The sequence below is a fragment of the Microtus oregoni genome, unplaced genomic scaffold (assembly GCF_018167655.1).
Source record: "Microtus oregoni isolate MIOR12 unplaced genomic scaffold, Mior012 000005F_ref0000423, whole genome shotgun sequence".
NCBI lineage: Eukaryota > Metazoa > Chordata > Mammalia > Rodentia > Cricetidae > Microtus > Microtus oregoni.
In genome coordinates this window covers 17240488-17259938 of record NW_024543064.1, presented here as the reverse complement: position 1 = coordinate 17259938, position 19451 = coordinate 17240488, and the positions used below count along the sequence as shown (strand labels likewise).

The following is a 19451-nucleotide window of genomic DNA, read 5'->3' as shown; positions in this document are numbered from 1 at the left end:
AAATAATAAAATGGAGAAACATACAGGATAGTATCAAGAGGGAATTCCAGTGAGTACTGAAATTCACCCATGTTTCATTTCCAACTGCTTAAAATACCCCTGACCCCAAAAGGTAGAAGTCAGACAAAAGATTGCATTAACATGATAGCCGGGCGATGGTCGCACATACCTTTAATCCCGGCACTCGGGAGGCAGAGGCAGGTGGATCTTTGTGAGTTCGAGACCAACCTGATCTACAGAGCTAGTTCCAGGACAGGCTCCAAAGCTACAGAGAAACCCTATCTTGAAAAACAAACAAACAAAAAACAACAACAACAAAAAAAAACATGATACAAGGAACTGAACAGACCAGATGAAGGTCACGGACTAGAGTTAAATATTCTGTTGGTAGAAGAAAACAAGTCACCCACAGATGAAGGTCACGGACTACAGTTAAATAGTCTGTTGGTAGAACAAAAAAAAAAGTCACCCACACATCCTAGATCAAAATATTCTGTTGTAGGCAAACCACTCTCTATGTGGAATGCAAAGTTATCTCCTAAAGGAATCCAAAGTTATCCCTTAGCTGGATCCTGAGATTCTTGCTTGAGGTGGGAACATCTCTATTCTTGGAGCACAAAACCTGGTTATTAGCCACACCTGTTGACAATAACCTTGAGAGAGCAGAACTCTTAGAGCTACCTCTAGGTGGGACCTTTGTTTGAAGTTGGAGTGCAACCTTGAAGGAACAAGAGGCTAGTCACAACTCTCTGACCTTCAGTCAAGGTGGAAATAGCCTCCACACTGGCTGGCTACCTTTTGACAGAAAGTCAGGGAAGCTGAGATTGGTGGTACGGGCCTGCTCATTCTAGCTCCCTTAGAGGTTGAGGCAAGAAGAGTCTAAGTTCAAAGCCTGCTTGAGCTGTACACGGAGTTCAAGTTCAGTTTAGGCAAACTGGTGGGACCTGTGTCAAAATAAAAAATAAACGAAGGGCCAGAGCTGGGCATAGCGGTGCACAAATAGAATCCTGGTGTTCAGGTGAAATTGCTGAAAGTTTAAGGCCAGCCTCGCCTAAGTGAGACGCCGTTTTTTCTCTTCTCTTTCTCTTCTTCTCTTTATTTTATTTTACTGTAGGTGTGTTTTACTGCATGTATGTCTGTGCACCACATGTGTGCCTGGGGCTTACAGAGATTCGGATCCCTTAGAACTGGTGTTCCAGATAGCCGTGAGCTGCCATGTGGGTACTGGGAATCAAACCTGGGTCCTCTGAAGAGCAGCCAGTGCTCTTAACCTCTGGCCAACTCTCAGTCCAGCTCTGAATCCAGCTCTTAAATACTTTCTACTTTTGCTTTAAGTAGAGAGGCAGAGTTTATGAAGAGGAAGGACAAGGCAAGGGCCCTGGGGAAATGAGAGGCAGCCTTGTTTTTAAATGATGAGCCAACCAGCAGACAAGACTTGCCCATTACCCAGAGAAACCAACAAGGGGGTGTCCAGGGCAAAAAACTCATGCTTCCTAATAGTGCAGGTCTGTCCGCTCTGCTACAGAGCCTCCCATAGGCCTCTGCAAGACGACCTGTTTCTCTGTTAGGTCAAATGAAGGTCACGGGGTCCCATTTTGTTCTCCCCAAGACACGTTCTGTGCATCAAAAGTTACCGCAAATTCTTAACACTATTTGGAAGGATGAGGGGAGAAGTTGGTTTTTTTTTTTTTTTAAAGTCCTTTGTGCTTAGTGTTTTAGACCATATTTCAACATTACCTTGTGAAGGAAGAAACAGAAAATACCCTATGCTTCCTTATTACTCCCCAAAGGAGGAAGTGCTTAGTCTGTTAACACAAGCCCTGATTTTCTCCAAGGTGCCAGACAGAGTAGGTGGAGGGAAGGTTTCCACTGCTGTGAATTCTGGGACTACCTTCGGCCTATACTTTCGTCATCTTGGGCACCCCCTGCCCATCTCCTTGCCTTCATTTTCTCCTCAGTAAGTTGGGAAAGATAGGAAGAGGGTGCCATCAAGAAGCAGTAAAACCTCTTATTGCTCTGACATGTGGTGGTTGTCTCGGCAACCATGGAGACAGTGTGCCACATGAACCACCAGACTTCCTGCTTGCGTACTTCCTGCAGCTATGGACACACACACACAGCCTACTGGGCATGTGCTGACTGTAGAGGAACCAGGTGGCTTGGCAAACCTTGCAGATGTTCCTGAGGCAAAGAGGGTCTCTTGGCTCTCAATTTTCTGGCCCTGCTATTCTAAAAAATTGTGTTCAGTGGCCCTCCGTGGGCTTGTTTGGTGGCACTGAACTGAACCGCACCGCAGGCCTTCCAACATGCTAAGGACTCCTAAACTACACCCCAGCACCTGCGGGTAGACACTAAGCTCTCTGAGCATCCCAAGAAATTTGGGGGTGCAGCTCAGTCCTTTGCATGGGCAAATCTCTGAGGGGTTCAAAAAGCCAGTACTGCATAAAACCAGGAGTGGTGGTGCCTCCCCAACCAGTAATCCTGGTTCTCAAGTGGTAGAAGCGGGAGAATCAGTAATTCAAGGTCATCTAGCTGTAAGTTCGAGGCCAGCCTGAGCTTCATGAGACCCCCTATCTGAAAATAAATTTAAGTTACAATTTAAAATTAAATTACAATGATTAAATGCCTCAGAGTTTTAAAAGTAAGTTCAATAATTAAAAGACAGGCCAAAATAACTACATCTTCCTTTCCTCTTTCAGCACCCATTTCTCCTCATAAAGTTTCTTCTTTATCTTTCTACCTCGTTATTTCTAAATCTCTTGTGCAAGACTGCAATAAGCTAAGTGCCACCTGCCGGTTGGATGTATAGCACAAAGATACCATGGGTCTTAATTAGCCACTAAATAAAACAATCTAATTTCATTCTTCTCCTGAAGATCGGTTCAGTAACGTGGGCTACTCCCTGTTCTCCGCACACCCTGGGTCTTTCCCACTTAAGGGAACCCGGCAATTAAGTCCTTAAGGGGAGTCTGTGGGGTTTAAATTCAATAGATCAGAGCTGTCAACGCCTCTTTGCGCCCTTCTCTCTCCCAACGCCAGAGGGCGCTCCAGAGATGGCGCCTCAGACAACACGCTGATCCTCACGGTTGATCCCGCCCCTTTCCCATCTGAGCCAATCGTTACTCAGAGAGGCGGAGCTACTGGCGGGCGCTTGCGCGTTCAGAGGGACAAGGCACAAACAAGGAAGCAGGGATGTGGGAGCTGAGAAGTGAATGGCGGGCGGTGGGTTTCACGCTGCTGCTGTGGCTGGCTGCTGCGGCCCAGGCAGTGGGCCGGGCTCCGCGCCGCTACACCCCGGACTGGAAGAGCCTGGACTCTCGGCCACTGCCGACATGGTTTGACGAGGCCAAGTTCGGGGTGTTTGTGCACTGGGGGGTCTTCTCGGTGCCCGCCTGGGGCAGCGAGTGGTTCTGGTGGCACTGGCAGGGCGAGCGGCTGCCGGCCTATGAGCTCTTCATGAAAGAGAACTACCCGCCCGGCTTCAGCTACGCCGACTTCGGACCGCAGTTCACGGCGCGTTTCTTCCAACCGGATCAGTGGGCCGAACTCTTCCAGGCTGCCGGGGCCAAGTGAGTGCGGGACGGGCGCGAGGCGGGCCGGGGACAAGCCCACGGCCGGGGCTGCCTGACCTTTGAAGTCCCCGCACCCCGCGTTCTGCATCCTGGAGGATGGAGCATTGATGCTAAAGAAGAGAATTCAGCCGGGGATTAGTTTTAAAAATAAAGGCGGGAAAGCACTGGGTACATCACCTGTGTGGATAGAGGCTCGAGCCAGGCTACACCCGGTGTCTCTTCTATGAGGGCCAGAACACAGCCTGGATTCTTGGCAGTGGCCTGGAGTTGTGGACTTGGACCCTAGGCTACCTGTGGCGTCCGTGGAAGCTTATAAAAAGGATCTTCCTGAGTTCCTTGTAGCCCTGCGTCTCTTAAGTGGAGAAGGAAGGATTGGAGTTTCGGGGTGGGTGCTCTGTTTGGGTTCCCCTTCTTCCCTTCTACTTCCTTGTAATAGAGCTCCAAGGAGGAATGGGTTTGAGTAGAGCCCTCTAGAGGAAGTACATTTTGAGAATCCTAAGCCAGAGGATTTGGGCTGACTTCTGGACCCGTGGGTTTGGCCGTTGGGGGCAGCTGGTAAGATAGTAGGGAGGCCTCACTAATCCTCCTGCTTGTGGCTTGGAAACTCATTGTTTCTTCTGCCACCCTCCAGGTTTTCAGTTTGCTCTGGGCCTTGGGTTTTCTTGTACTGAAGACTTTGTACTGGGCGCTTAGTATTTGCTGTTGTAAGCCTGGTGACACACGCCATTAGTCCCAGTGCTCGGGAGGCACAGGCAGGCGGATCTTGTGAGTTTTGAAGCCAGCCTGGGCTACAGAGCTAGTTCCAGGACACCCAGAGCTGTTACACAGAGAAACCCAATCTCGAAACCCTCCCACCCAAAACAGGAAGCTGTCTTCTCACCATCTCGGAGGTCCGCAACTTAAAATGTTGGATTCCAGACTCCCTGTTTTATGGATGAGGTGGCTAATGCAGAGAGGAAGGAGCCCGGTGCCCTGGACTGCAGATCTTGTGATCTGGAAACGAAGGCTCTTGATAACTGCACCTGGGATCTGCGAGTCATACACAGGAGTAGTTATCTGTTTATGAGGTCGATGAGTAAGGATTTTTTGTTGTTGTTGTTTTTCAAGACAAGGTTACTGTGTGACAGCCCTGACTATCCTGGAACTAACTCTTGTAGACCAGGCTGGCCTCGAACTCACAGACATCCACTTGCCTCTGCTTCCTCAGTGCTGGGATTAAAGGCGTGCGCCACCACCACCCGGTGAGAGAAGGGCTTTTTATGTTTCAGAAGGACTTTTTAAAGAGGAAAGAGACGTGTGGCAGAGAGGAATGTTTGTGTAAGCCTGAGATAACTGTATGACCCTGATTTCCAGGGTCTCCACACCTGACCGTGATGAAATCACATGTACTTGATATCTTTTTTTTCTTTTCTTTCTTTCTTTCTTTTTTTTGGCCACAAAAAGTAGACATTGCATGAATTGGTTATCTCAGCAGTTTCCTTTTCAGTCCCAGACATTTGAGTCTCAGTTGCCTCCTTGAAGGAAGGGCGATTCCACAGTACTGGTAAAACAAGCAGCTTTCGTTAGTCACCTGCTCTTGCCAATAGAGCAGGGCAGAGGGTTGAGGAAAAGTTCATGCCCAGAAGGGTTGAGTCTGTGCGCTAAGGTGCAGGGTTTTTCTCTTGCCGCCCTTCCCTCTCTGGGCATCCAGTTCCTGTTTACATTCTTGAGTCATACCTACGAGGGGACATTGTCACCCTAAAATCATCTCCCAGTCCCCATACATTTCCCGTAATGGAGATCTTCCTCTTGTGCCGGCAAGGTCATGGTTGTAGCCACTGCCCGCTTCCTTTGTTCTCACTTGGTTTTCACGTGTTTCCAGGTATGTGGTTCTGACCACAAAGCATCACGAAGGTTTCACAAACTGGCCAAGTCCCGTGTCCTGGAACTGGAACTCTAAGGACGTGGGGCCCCATCGCGATTTGGTTGGCGAGTTGGGAGCTGCTGTTCGGAAGAGGTGCGTGTCTGCGGACAGCCAGCCGCTCTCCCCTCTTTCCCATCCATCCCTCCAGTGCACCAAATCCTCCTGTTTGTCACCTGGGGTCATATTTAGCCAGTGAGAAGATGGCCTCCCAGACTTGGGGTTGAGACTGGCAGTTTCCACAGGACCAAAGGTAATGCAAAAGCCGGGCGGTGGTGGCGCACGCCTTTAATCCCAGCACTTGGGAGGCAGAGGCAGGCGGATCTCTGTGAGTTCGAGACCAGCCTGGTCTACAAGAGCTAGTTCCAGGACAGGTTCCAAAACCACAGAGAAACCCTGTCTCGAAAAACCAGAAAAAAAAAAAGAAAAGCCACTCTCAAAAAACAAAAAAAAAGTATTGCAAGAAAAGCAGGATGCCCAGCTTAGACTGTGATCCATCCGCAGCCTGCAGGGGTGTCCATGAAAGCTGGCGGGACATTGGCTTTTCTTTCTCTTTGCTTTTTGTTTTGTTTCATCTGCCTATTTATTTATTTAGTGTCTTTTTTTTCCAAGACAGGGATTTTTTTGAGTAATCTTTTTTTTTTTTTTTTTTGATTTTCGAGACAGGTTTTCTCTGAAGTTTTTGGTGCCTGTCCTGGAACTAGCTCTTGTAGACCAGGCTGGCCTCGAAGTCACAGAGATCCGCCTGCCTCTGCCTCCCGAGTGCTGGGATTAAAGGCGTGAGCCACCACCGCCGGGCCTTTGAGTAATCTTGGTTGTCCTGAAACTAGTTCTGTAGACCAGGCTAGCCTCAAACTCAGATATCCTCCTGCCTCCACCTTCTGAGTGCTGGCATGAGATGGTCCAGGGAGTGGATCTCACCTGTCGCCACCAGCACCCACCCAGCACAGAGCTGTTGAGGCCCGAGGGCAAGCTCTGGTAACGGCAGATCAAAACTAAAGAGGGAGGCACACACCGTTCTTCCCAACCAGCACTCTGTCTGTCACTCACTAGGATGGACTCTCAGACGTGGTGCTATGTGCAGGCAGGTGACTCTAGCACTTGGGAGGCAAAGGCAGGAAGGTCAGGAGTTCAAGGCTGGCCTTAGGTGTGTACTGAGTTTGAGGCTAACCTGACTGTGTCTCTAAAAGATGAATATTAATAGCGACTAACTTCTCAATAGAAAAGCAGTCGGTGTAGCAGAGCAGGGTGGCTGTGGGGTCTGGTGCCGACGTTGCTCTCCAGCTGAACCTGTAGTGACTTCTGTGTCAGTGACCACCATGCTTGTTAGATAGAAACAACTTCAGGAAGGGAAAGTTGATTTTTAGAGGGTTTCAGTCCACCGTGGTGGGGCAGCTGCAGTCAGGACAGCCGTACACGTAGTAGAGATTGTTTATTCACCTAACATGACTATGGGGACAGACAGGAATGAGAGGCCATATGTCCTTCAGAGCCCTCGTGACCCACTTCTGCAAGCACCTTCCACCTTGTTAAGGTTCTGCAGATTCCCAAAAATAGCACCAGCTAGGGAACAAGCCATCAAGACGTGAGCCCGGAGGACAGGGAAGCCATAACAGAGTCCCGTCCCCAGCCACCAGCAGGGAGTGGGATTTGGACTCAGGTATTCAGGTTTGGAACCCTGCTAGTGATGCTTTGTGTTGTGACATTGTAAGTGTGATGCTTGTGTAAATGTGTAAATCGTCGAGTCTGTTGGAACCCAGCTGTGCCTGTGGCGCACACTGCCCAGGACTGTCTCCAGAGCACGTTGAGAGCTTAAACAGCCACAGCTTCCAAAGTCCAGCGGACTACCTGGATCTTAAGAATGCATTTGCTGACTCTTGTTAGCTGCTCAGTGTTCTGGGCCCTGTGCTGCACGTGGTCAAAAATCCTGCAGTAAATGTCTGTCTGATCGCAGGCCTAGACCAGACATGGACTTTGGAAGCTGCAGTTTTCTTCTGGTTTGGCTGGTCTTTCGAGATGAGACCTTGCTCTGTATCCCCCAAGAGCTTGGAACATGCTATGCAGACCAGGCTGCTTTCTGTCTTGAAGCAATCCTCCTGCCTCTGCCTTCCAGGTACTGGGGCTCCAGGCCTGTGGCACCATGCCCAGCCTCAGCAGATGGAATGGTAGCTTCTCTGTAAAGGGCTAGTTCCCAAATCACAGCTGAAATGCCCCCTTCAGTTCTTCCTTATCTGTGCCTTGCTGTGTTGTTTTCTTCATTGCCTGCAGTATGGTGTTTGTGTGGCACTGTCTTAATTGAACTGTGGTAATTATACATCTTTATGAGACACAGTGTGACGTGCTTGCAGGATATAATGAGCAATCGGGCTAATTAACATTTCTAGCTCCTTAAACATTTGTCATTTCTTTGTGTTAGGAACCTTCAAACTCCTAGTTCTTTAAAAAAATATTTAATAGGGGTAAGAGTATAGTTTATGACAGAATGCTTGCCTAGCATAGGTGAGGAGGCCCTAGGTTGGATTCCCAGCAACACCCCCCCCCAAAAAAAAAATAAAGTGAGATTTTTTTTTTTTTTAGTTTTTGTTTTTTTGAGACAGGGTTTCTCTGTAGCTTTGGAACCTGTCCTGGAACTAGCTCTTGTAGACCAGGCTGGCCTCGAACTCACAGAGATCCACTCACCTCTGCCTCCCGAGTGCTGGGATTAAGGGCAAGAGCCACCACTGCCCAGCTTTTTTTTTTTTTAATTTATTATGTATACAATATTCTGTCTGTGTGTATGCCTGCAGGCCAGAAGAGGGCACCAGACCCCATTACAGATGATTGTGAGCCACCATGTGGTTGGTGAGAATTGAACTCAGGACCTCTGGAAGAGCAGGCAGTGCTCTTAACCACTGAGCCATCTCTCCAACCCAGAAGTAAGATTTTAAAGTATGAAATATATACCAACTGTGGTGGCACATGCCTTTAATCCCAGCACTTGGTAGGCAGAGGCAGGTGGGATCTTTGTAAGTTTGGGGCTAGCTTGGTCTACATAGGCAGTTCTTACCAGCCAGGACTATGTGGTGAGGCCCTGTCTCAGATAGATAGATAGATAGATAGATAGATAGATAGATAGATAGAGATAGATAGATAAAATAAAGGATCTCAAGCTGCTTAGGCTGACATTAAACCCACTTGGTAGGCACGGATACACCTTGAACTCATCTTCCTACCGCCCCCTCCTAAGTGCTGCCACACCGCACCCAGCTGAGTTTTCTCTGCCTAATACCAGCCACTGCTGTATTTTTCTGTTTAAGGAACATACGCTACGGCCTGTACCACTCGCTCTTGGAGTGGTTCCATCCACTCTATCTACTCGACAAGAAAAATGGTTTCAAAACTCAGTATTTTGTCAGCGCGAAAACAATGCCAGAGCTGTACGACCTTGTTAACAGGTGAGTCAGGGGCCTGGGCCTGAGGGCTTGTGCTGGCAGTCAGCTCCTCTCCGGGTGCTGTTAATGGGCTCCAGCTGCAGGCTGCTGCCTGAGAAACTCTCAGAGGCATCAAAAGAATAAAGGTAGCGTTTGCATTCATGCAAAGCAAAGCATATTTCCCCTCCCACTGTTCAGAACTTCTGAACTGTGGTCACTTACTAAGCTGCTGCTGTCACTGGGGACCCAGGTGGCTGTGAAGCAAAGCTTCCCCTTCAGCACCCTCCTCCCTTGCCAGTGTCCCTAGTCAGGACCTTGGAGAGGGACACTGGCTTCTTCACCATCAGAAGCTCTAACTGGAGCAGCGTCCTGAGCACAGACCCTGCTCACTTAGAACTGTCATGTCTTGTCTGGGCTCAGATCAGCATTCAGAATCCCTGCAAGTGCTGGGAACAGGAAGAGCCACTGTTAACTAGCGTCACCATCTTCAAATTGGCTTTTGTTGCTAACGTTCATTGTTTAGTGGGGATGAGGTGGCTTTGGCATGCCACAGCACACAAAAACAGAGATGCTAGTTTCCTTGTTTTACCACATGGAGTCCAAGGATCAAACTCAGGTCATCAGACTTGATGGCAAAGGCTTTTACTCCCTAATCCATTAATGTTTCCCTTATGACAGCTGGGAGCCAGTCCTAGATGGGGGACTCTCAGAGCCTAGGATGGCTTCTTTGCCCCTACTCTCATTTTATATATTTTGTTTTTGTTGTGTTTGGTTTTCTTTTCTTTTGATTTTTTGGGGCAAGTCTTCTCTGTGTAGTCCTGGCTGTCCTGGGACTTCCTCTGTAGACTAGGCTGGCCTTGAACTCACAGAGATCCACCTGCCCAAGAGCTGTATTTAAAAGGCCTGTGCCACCACTGCCCAGCCCTGGCTTTCTTCTTTATCCCTGAACCTGGGGTTGGTAATCATGGGAGCTGATGAGGTCATGGCCATGAGCTGCCTTGTGTACGTGACTGCACACGGTGGGAGAGATTATTGTCAGGGCTTCTAGCCTCAGAAAAGCTGTCTTCCCCAAGATTGTTACTGGCCCCACTAAGAAGTGCAGTGAAGGTCTGTCGTCAGGCAGAATCACACTGTGGAAAGTGCACTAGGCCCTGGTAGGCTTTTCCTGCCAGGCTGGGTAACCGCCAAGAACAGATCAGCGCCACAGTCCAAATGTTTACACCACCATAAAAGCAAACATCTTCATTTTGTACTTCTGGAATACCAGGGACTTGCTGTGTAGCCCAGGCTAGCCTCTAATTTGTAAGCTCCTGACTCAGATTCCCAAGTGCTAGGATTACAGGCATGAGCCAGTACACCTGCCTGGTTTTTATTTATTTTATTTTATTTTATTTTTTTCTGGTCCTGGGGACAGGACCCCAGGTCTTAGAACATGCTGGGCAGTACTCTGCCACTGAGTTACACATCCCAGGCCATGAGCACTGTTACTGTCTTTTTAGTCATATTTTATTATTTCGTGTCCCTGAGTGTGTATTCTATGGACACATATGTGCCACGGCACACATGGAGGTCAGAGAACAACTGGAAGTCAGTTCTTCTTCCTTGTGGATTGTGAGGCTCGAACTCCTGTCATCGGGCTTGAGAGCGGGAGCTTTTCCAGCCCAGCTGAGCCGTCTGACCTGCCCAAGCACCAGTCTCCTTTCCAGAACGCACTTATTACTTATGTGTGGTCTCCACACCGTGAGCAACAGGTGCCCAAGGAGACCGGAGGGCATCGTTCCCTGCAGTGAGAGTTACAGGTGCTGTGAGCCACCATATGGGTGCTGGGAAGCAAGCACTAAGCACCCTCACCCCCTGAGCTGTCTCTCCAGCCCTGCAAGCGCCACCCCTAACTGGATTTGAAGGGATGCAAACTCTAGATACTGATTACAGTGTCCTTTCTGAAGGGAGAACAGAGGCACTTAGAGAAGTATACGGAACCAATGCCTTCTTTATTACTGTTGTTGCTGTTATTGTTGCTATTGCTATTACATTTTAATTTATTGGGGGGGGTGCATGCATGTGCTGTGCTGTGCATGTAGAGATCAGAGAACCACCTGCACAATCAGCTTTCTCTGCCACGTGGGACCCCGGATTGAACTCGGGTTGTCAGACTTGGCAAGTGGGCACCTTTACACGTGGAGCCCTTTCACCAGCCCCTGCAATTTTTTTAAATTAAGTTTATTATTTTATATGTACAGTTGTTTTGCCTGCATGTTTGTCTATGCTCTGTGCAAGCCTGTGCCAACAGAGGCCAGAAAAGGGCATTAGATTCCAGGGCCTGGAGTTACAAGTGATTGTGAGCCTCCTGGGTGCAGGAATCAAACCTATGTCCTCTGGAAGAACAGCCAGTGCTTTTAGCTGCTCAGCCCTTTGTCCACCCGCCCTCCCTGAGACTCTGTTAGGTCTCCTGTCTCTTTAGTTTCTGCATTGTCATCTTCATGGTACTTTCCCATCAAGAGACATCTTTTCTGTTTGCTGGGCTGGGGATGGAACCTACGTGGTCGGCCAGAGCCACTCTCCTTGCTCTGAGTTTTAAACACTTGTTGCAAAAGTCTGACCATAAGACTGGACTAGATACAGATTCAGATAGCAAGCTGTTCCGATCCTGTGTCTTCCAGCTACAAGCCCGACCTGATCTGGTCTGATGGGGAGTGGGAGTGTCCTGACACGTACTGGAACTCCACAGCTTTCCTTGCTTGGCTCTATAATGATAGCCCTGTCAAGGTAGGTGATGTCTAACTACTGTGACGGGCATGGTGATGCTTACCTGTTGTCTCAGCTCTCAGTAGGCTATGACAGGTGGAATTCATGGCTATCCTTCTGCCTCAGCTTCTCAAGAGCTGGGATTACAAGTGTATGGCACCACTCCTAGCTTTCTATTAAATTTGAAAGGGTACTTAGCTAGCTAAACCCTCCCACAGTTAGTACACCTAGCTAGTAGTACATTTGTATCTTGTGTTACAGAACTTTTACTGTATGGCAGAAGTCTATCTGTTGACGCACATGTCAAAGATTTTACACTCTCTAGATTTGTGTAAAGCCGTTTGGTGGCTGGAGATACAGCTCAGCGGTAGCATGCTCAGCATGCGGGGGCCTGGGTTTAACCGCAAGCACCAGCTAACCATGAAGGTGCCCTGGTGGATGCCTATCTGTGGGGATCCTATTGGGTAGTTATTACTAAACTCAGGAGATGAAGGACAGGAGACAGAGGAGAGACACCATTCCTGAGTGATGGATGCTGGTTGAGGGCGGCTCTCACGGACTAGAGTGCACCTCACTGGGAGAGCATGTTAACGGCGCATGCAAGGCTTGCTTTTGGGGAGTCTCGGGACTCCCAGAAGTGCAGTTCATCCACAGAATGCCATGGTGTAAATTGTCCACATCTGTCTCTTCTACATGTCTCTGCTTAAAGTTTAAAGGACAGGTACTGTGTTATCACTAAGGCACCCATCTCTGTCACAGTGACATACAGTTATGAGTGAGCAGTTGACTGCCCTTCAAAACTTGAGCCTGGCCAGCTATTCCTTTAATCCTAGCACTCAACAGTGGACCTCTGTGAGTTCAAGGTCAGCCTGGTCTACAAAGTGAGTTCTGAGGCCAGCCAGGGCTACATAGTAAGACTCTCTCAAGAAACAAATAAACTTAGGGCAGTTGATACCTCATATGCCTCTGGGGTGCCTCATTGGTACCTCTGGTCTGTGCCTTCATGGAGCCAGGTCATTTGCCAAGTGGAGTGACAGTTACACGTGCCTGATTAAGGAGAATCACGGAAAGGGAAAAAGATAAACAAGATGCAGCATTAGTGAAGGGAGCATGTCAGCCTCCTGTGTTTAAAAACCACAGTAAAGCTGGGCAGTGATGGCACACACCTTTAATCTGGATCTCAGGGTTCAAGGCCAGTCAGGTCTACAGAATGGGTTCCAGGACAGCCAGGCTACACAGAGAAACCCTGTCTCAAAAAACAACAATAACAAAAAATCCCTCAGCAGGGGCTGGGGAGAGGGCTCAGTGGTTAGAGCATGTACTGTTCTGAGTGCCCTTCCCAGCAGGCACATACATGGTGGGTCACAACTGCCTGAAACTCCAGGAAAAGGGCAGCTGGCACCCTCTTCTGGCCTTTTTGGGTACTGTACACATGTGCACAGACCTCCCATACCCGTTTTATTTTTTAAGTTAATTTATTTATTATGTATACAATGTTCTGTCTGCATGTATGCCTGCCTGCCAGAAGAGGGCACCAGATCTCATAGATGGTTGTGAGCCACTATATGGTTGCTGGGGATTGAACTCAGGACCTCTGGAAGAGCAAGCAGTCAGTGCTCTTAACCTCTGAGCCATCTCTCCAGCCCCTCCATGCCCGTTTTTATGATTTGTTTATTTATTATATGTATGTAAATGTATGTATGCCTGTGTAAGTTTATGTATACTGTGTGCATGCAAAAGCCCATGAGGCCAGAAGAGGGCACCAGATCTCCTGTAACTGGAGTCAGGGTGGTTCTGAGTCACCACGTGGGTGCTGGAAAACAAGCCAGGTCCACTTCGAGAGCAGTGGCTGCTCTTAACCACTGAGCCATCTCACCAGGCCCCCACATTTTTAAAAGGTTATTTTATGTTATTATATGTATGGGTGTTTTGCCTGCATGAATTATGTGTGTGCAAGAGCCAGTGGAGGCCAGGAGAAAGGTGTTGGATCCCTTGGGACTGGAGTTACGGACGGTTGTGAGTGACCATGTGGGTGCTGGGAACCAAATCCACATCCTTTGTAAGAGTGTCGGGCACTCTTAACTGTTGAGCCATCTTTCCAGTCCCACGAGTGCCAGTCCCACAGCAAGCACGTCACCCCGAGTCATCTCGTGAGCCCCTGCATACGCACTTCCTCTGTGCATCTGTCAGCTGGCTTCCCAGGCTTGGGCATTGCTGACATTAGAAGCTGTGTGCAGCAGTCTACTTTCCCATGTGTGCCCTTTAGAGCAAAGTAGCCCGGGGGAAAGACTCTAGTGTAGTCTGCTGTTCTTCTTCCGAACAGACTGTCACCAGACACATCTGCTCTGCATAGAGGAGCCAGGAGGTGCTGCCCCGTGACCCCATTCTCTTCCTCCCTTAGGACCAGGTGGTAGTGAATGACCGGTGGGGTCAGAACTGCTCCTGCCATCATGGAGGCTACTACAACTGTCAGGATAAATACAGACCACAGAGCTTGCCGGACCACAAGTGGGAGATGTGCACCAGCATCGACAGGGCGTCCTGGGGCTATCGCCGGGACATGACCATGTCCACTATTGCCAGTGAGAACGAAATCATTGAGGTAAGAGCACTCGCCTACTTACCTTAGAGCCCTCCAGTCCAGAGTCGGTTGGCTAGAACCCGCTAGGGCCACAGTCACAGAGACAAGCCTCTCCTAAGTACATTGTCGCTGTTGCAGAGAAAAGGGTTGGGCCTTTAAAACCTGCTTTTGGTTTTGTTTTGTTTAGTTTTTGTTCTGTTTTGTTGTTGTTTTCTTTTTTTCTGAGACAGGGTTTCTCTCTGTACCCCTGACTGGCCTCAGACTCAGAGACATCTGCTTGCCTCTACCTCCCGAGTGCTGGAATTAACGTGCGTGCCACCACGCCCAGCTAAAATTGACAGTCACTTCTCCCCTTCCGTCCTGTGATGGAAATCCCTAGGATCAAATTCATGTCATTCATCTTGGTGGCACCCACTGAAGTCCCTTGTCTTTATCATTTTCTCAGCCTCAAAGAAAGCTTTATCTTTCCAGAACTTTCCTTCCTTTTTCTTTGTTGGGAGGGTGTGTGTGTGTGTGTGTGTATGTATGTGTGAGTGTGAGTGTTGTGACGTATATGCAGGCATGTTTTTGACTTCCAGAGCACAACCTGAGTTGTCATTCTTACGTTCCTTCTATGGGGTGTAGTAGGAGCCCAGGGCCCCGAGGGGCAAGATCACTTAATAGCCTGGAACTGGCCATTCAGTGAGGCTCGCTGGCCAGGAAGCCACAGTGAGCCTTCATTTCTGCTCGCTGGGATGATGGTCACCAGCACACGCCACACCACGACCTCCAGGTTTTTTGGTTGTTAATAATTGAGGTGTATTTTGTTTGAACGTGAATTCTGGGGATGAACTCAGGTCTTGTTCTAAGGCAAGCACTCACCATCTGGGTCATCATTGTCCAAGCCCCTCCCAGGAGCATTTTCAGTTAACACATGAGCTTTCAGTGGCAGTGGAAAGACCGAAAGACGTCGAAAGGATGGAGAGAGCCTTTGCGTGGTCCCTAATGGGCTCACATCTGTACATTTTTTCCAGATGTAAACCTAGTTCTGGGTTACCTTGAGTGATGCTTGCTTGGGGTCACAGTGAACACCCCCACACAAGAGGATGCCTTCAGAATGTGTCTCTTTCTGGCAGTTCCTGTCTGAGACTGGGTCTCCATGTAGTCCATGCTGGCCTCAAACTTGGTATTGTAGCCGAGGCTGACTTTGAACTCCTGGCCTTCTTGCCTTTTCCCCACCCCAAGTGCTGGAATTCCAGGCATGGGCCAGCATGCCCAGCTCTCTTTGCTTCAGTTTTCCCACAGGTACATACAGTTTGTCCTTAAAGAGCTCGGGGAGACATGTGCCGTCATGTCCGGATCTAAAGCTCACCTTCCCTTCTTTTCCCTTTGCAGCACTAAGGATTGAACCCAGGGCTTTTCTTCTCATATCCCTTACTGTCTGCATTCTAGACACCGTGCCAGGCTTGGTAGTCATGCCTCAGCTCTCATTGTCTCTGCTCTCTTTAGGAATTGGTTCAGACAGTCAGTTTGGGAGGCAACTATCTTCTCAATGTTGGACCAACTAAAGATGGACTGATCGTTCCCATCTTCCAAGAAAGGCTTCTCGCTGTGGGCAAGTGGCTGCAGATCAACGGGGAGGCCATCTATGCCTCCCAGCCCTGGAGAGTGCAGTCTGAAAAGAACACAACAGTTGTGTGGTGAGCCTTGCCTTCTTGTATGGTCAGGAGAGTGATTGATGATAGCCACATCTTCAGTTCTGCGTGAGAGTACAGCCTAAGAGAATAACTAGCAAAAGATGATGATGATAGATGATAGATAGATAGATAGATAGATAGATGTAAAATACCATCAAACTTGGTACTTAAGGCAGCCAACAGAAATCAGTCGTTTGTGGAAGTTGCCCTAAGGCTGGAGCTCCTGACAGAGTCTCAGTCCCAGACCAGAGAAAATGTCATTAAATCAGGGGCTCATGATGTCCACTGGAAACATACTGGGGAAGTTTGCAGTCAGCTGGAGTTCCAAATGCACTTTCTCTTTCTCTCCATGGATAAACTACCCATGGCTGAACCTCTGGCTTCCCATTTTCCCTGCAAGTACTTTTATATCGGGATAAATATGGGACCCCTGCTGGGGATGCCTGTCCTAGCTGTTCTCAGAGAGATTCAAGGGTTTTGCTCTTGGACTGTTCTGCTGTTTTGCTGATACAGGGTTAGGGGGCAGCCCAACCCCGAAAAGGGGCCTTAGGACACTTTGAGACAAACATGCTTATGTCCTAAATGTGGCTAGGGCACCCCGCTTCCAGAGCCAGCTTCTAAGTGAGCTCAAACAACATTTGACAGTTTATCAGTATTTTGTACATCACACTTGCTTCCCTGCACATTCTCAGGTCCCTCCATCTTCATTACAAGGCTGGAGGTTATGTTGCCTCTGCTGTAAAATCTGTGTCCCAGCTAGGTCTGTCTCTGGTCCCCTGTGCAGAGCTCATCCTAAATTCTTTTCATTCGTACCTGGGCCTTTAGATCTAGTTATTTGATCTTGGACCTCAGTTTCTCCAACTATGAAGTGAGTGATGGTACTTAGCTTCACAGACTTGCTTTGAAAACTAGGTGACATGATGTGAGGACCCAGCAGAGCTCCAGGCCCGAGCTCAGTGTCCTGTCACACCGCAATGCCTTGCTCTCCCTCTGGAGACACACTAACCCCTACGGATGAATTCCTATGAGGCACTGTTCATCCTACTTCCCTAATAGGGTGAACTCTTAGTGAGTGTGCCTCTGTTTTGTGTGTCCCCTTGTTACACCCTCTGGATCTGGAGTTGGAAAGATTTCAGTAACATTTATGTGGCTTTGGCTTCTAAGAAGTAGGGAAGTAGCTGATGCGTGTTTTGTTGTTGTTGCTGTGTGGGTCATGGTTTCACCGTGTTGTGTAGGCTGTTCCCCAGCTCCTGAGCTCAAGGTATCTTCCTGCCTCAGCCTCCTTAGTAGCAGGGATTATATATACAATGCCATACCTTTCCTTTGTTTTTTTGTTTGTTTTGGGGGGTTTTGTTGTTGTTGTTGTTTTAGAAACAGGGTTTCTCTGTGTAACAGCCCTGACTGTCCTGGAACCCTCTTTGTACACTAGGTTTGCCTCGAACTCACCAAGATCCACCTGCCTCTTCCTCCCAAGTGTGTGGGTTACAGGCGCGTGCCACCACCGCCTGGCGACAAAGGATACTGAGGAAGCAGGGAAAGGTCTGGAAAATGTGTTGCCCAAGGGTTACTTTTAATTTTTACAGAAACCTTAACCCAGTGAAGGGGGAGAATAGAGGATTTCAGAGTTTTGTAGACCTCTTTCTTCCCCACCTTCCTCTCACTTCCTAGTAGTCACGTCACAAGGTCTTTACTGGTGAGTTAGCTCGAGAGGACGGAGGATCTGTCTGGGAACACCACCGACTCCCCTAGGACAACGGTGTTTCTTGTTCCCAGGTACACCACTAAAGACTCAGCTGTTTATGCCACCTTTCTGTACTGGCCAGAAAATGGAATCATAAACCTCAAATCTCCCAAAACAACCTCCGCCACAAAGGTAAGGAAGCTCCTTATCCCCCCCTAAGCTACAACCTGGTTTTGTTTTGTTTTTATTTTTCTAGTGCTAGACCCCAGAGTCTAGGCATGCTTAGGCAAACCACCCTGAACTACATTCCCAGCTACCTCAAGACAGGGTTTCTCCGTATAACAGCCCTGGCTGTCCTGGAACTTGCTCTGTAGACCAGGCTGACCTTGAACTTACAGAGATCCTCCTGCTTCTGCCTCTGGGAGTTCTGGGATTAAAGGCTCTCTCTCTCTGTCATTCAGGCTAGCCTCAACCTGTGGTCCTCCTGCCTCTACCTTCCCAGTGCTAAGATTCCAGGCTTGTGCCACCATGCCTGGATAGATAGAATTTTTATTAAAACACATTGGCAGGGGGCTGGAGAGATGGCTCAGAGGATAAGAGCACTGGCTGCTTTTCCAGAGGTCCTGAGTTCAATTCCCAGCAACCACATGGTGGCTCACAACCATCTGTAATGAGATCTGGTGCCCTCTTCTGGCGTGCAGGCATACATGGAGGCAGAATGTTGTATACATAATAAATAAATAAACCTTTAAAAAAAAACACACACACACATTGGCAGGCTTTGGCTCCTTCCTTACTAGAGTGTCCTCAGTGCTCTGGGCCAGCACACTTATTCCCATCATGTTGGGGGCAAAGTCTGCTTGAATAACGGGGTCTTCCCATCCCCCTTTGCTTTCCACAGATAACAATGCTAGGGATGGAAGAATATTTGACCTGGACCCAGGATCCCCAGGAGGGGGTCCTCATCACTCTGCCCCCATTGCCACCTACGGCTCTCCCGGTGGAGTTCGCCTGGACTCTAAAGCTGACAAGCGTGAAGTGATGGTTGGAGTTCAAGGGCAGAAGGCCCTATGCGGGGCTGCTCGCCTTTCTCTTACCAGCAGTGCAATAAAGTAGCTTCCCTCCCCCACCCAGTGATGGCTTCTCCAGCCCATTTTAATCAGTGGGAACCTAGAGCACTGAGCTGCTGAATGAGTGCATTGAAGCCTGAGATCCATTGCTGGTATCTCTGAGCAGAAACCCTGGACAGCTCAGCTGACCTCACCCGTTCCTTCACTGGGGTGAAATCGCCCTTTCTGATGATGAGCCAAGTCACCTGTTGCCTGTGGGACCAGGTAAAAGAGGTCTGGCAAAGCCAGCCCCTTTGCCTTACGTTGGTTGTCACTAATCCTGAAGGGATTAAGCTGGTCCTGAAGGATTTGCCAGGCTGCCAAGGTCAACTCTCTGGAAGTTTGTGAAGAAAGCCAAAACTCTGGCATTGAGCATGTCTGCAGAGATACTGATGAAGGAGTGTGATTCTGCCTTGCCTCTTAAAAAAGATGGAAGTAAATTTGTATGTCAGTTATTTCTACCAAGAGCATGTGATAGTTTTCTTTCCCTAGCTTCTGTTTGGGCTATTTACAGCTTTTTACTCATTTTCTGGTTTTCTTGGCTTTTTTTGTTTTGGTTTTGGTTTGATTTTTTTTGAGACAGGGTTTCTCTGTGTAGCTCTGGCTATAGAACTTGCTCTATAGCCCAGGCCTGCCTCTGCCTCCTGAGTGTGGGATTAAAGATGTGCTCTGCTACCTCCCGGCTTACAACCAGATTTTTTTTTTCTTGGATTTTTTTGAGACAGGGTTTCTCCGTAGCTTTTGGTTCCTGTCCTGGAACTAGCTCTTGTAGACCAG

General features: G+C 48.7%; 1 protein-coding gene across 1 annotated transcript; it reads left to right on the top strand.

The window, feature by feature from the left end:
- Positions 1 to 3171: 3171 nt before the first annotated feature.
- Positions 3172 to 19141, top strand: Fuca1 (alpha-L-fucosidase 1). Its single transcript, XM_041653023.1, has 8 exons — positions 3172 to 3569; positions 5434 to 5568; positions 8769 to 8906; positions 11543 to 11648; positions 14029 to 14229; positions 15697 to 15887; positions 17658 to 17757; positions 18467 to 19141. Exons 1-8 carry the CDS (start codon positions 3193 to 3195, stop codon positions 18605 to 18607), a joined length of 1389 nt encoding a protein of 462 aa, XP_041508957.1. The 5' UTR covers positions 3172 to 3192; the 3' UTR covers positions 18608 to 19141.
- The last annotated feature ends 310 nt before the right edge of the window (positions 19142 to 19451 follow it).

Coding starts and splice junctions, on each gene's coding strand:
- Fuca1 (XM_041653023.1), top strand. CDS start 3,193: ATGTGGGAGCTGAGAAGTGAATGGCGGGCGGTGGGTTTCACGCTGCTG. Junction 11,649..14,028: donor ATAATGATAGCCCTGTCAAG/GTAGGTGATGTC, acceptor TTCCTCCCTTAG/GACCAGGTGGTAGTGAATGA. Junction 17,758..18,466: donor AAACAACCTCCGCCACAAAG/GTAAGGAAGCTC, acceptor TGCTTTCCACAG/ATAACAATGCTAGGGATGGA.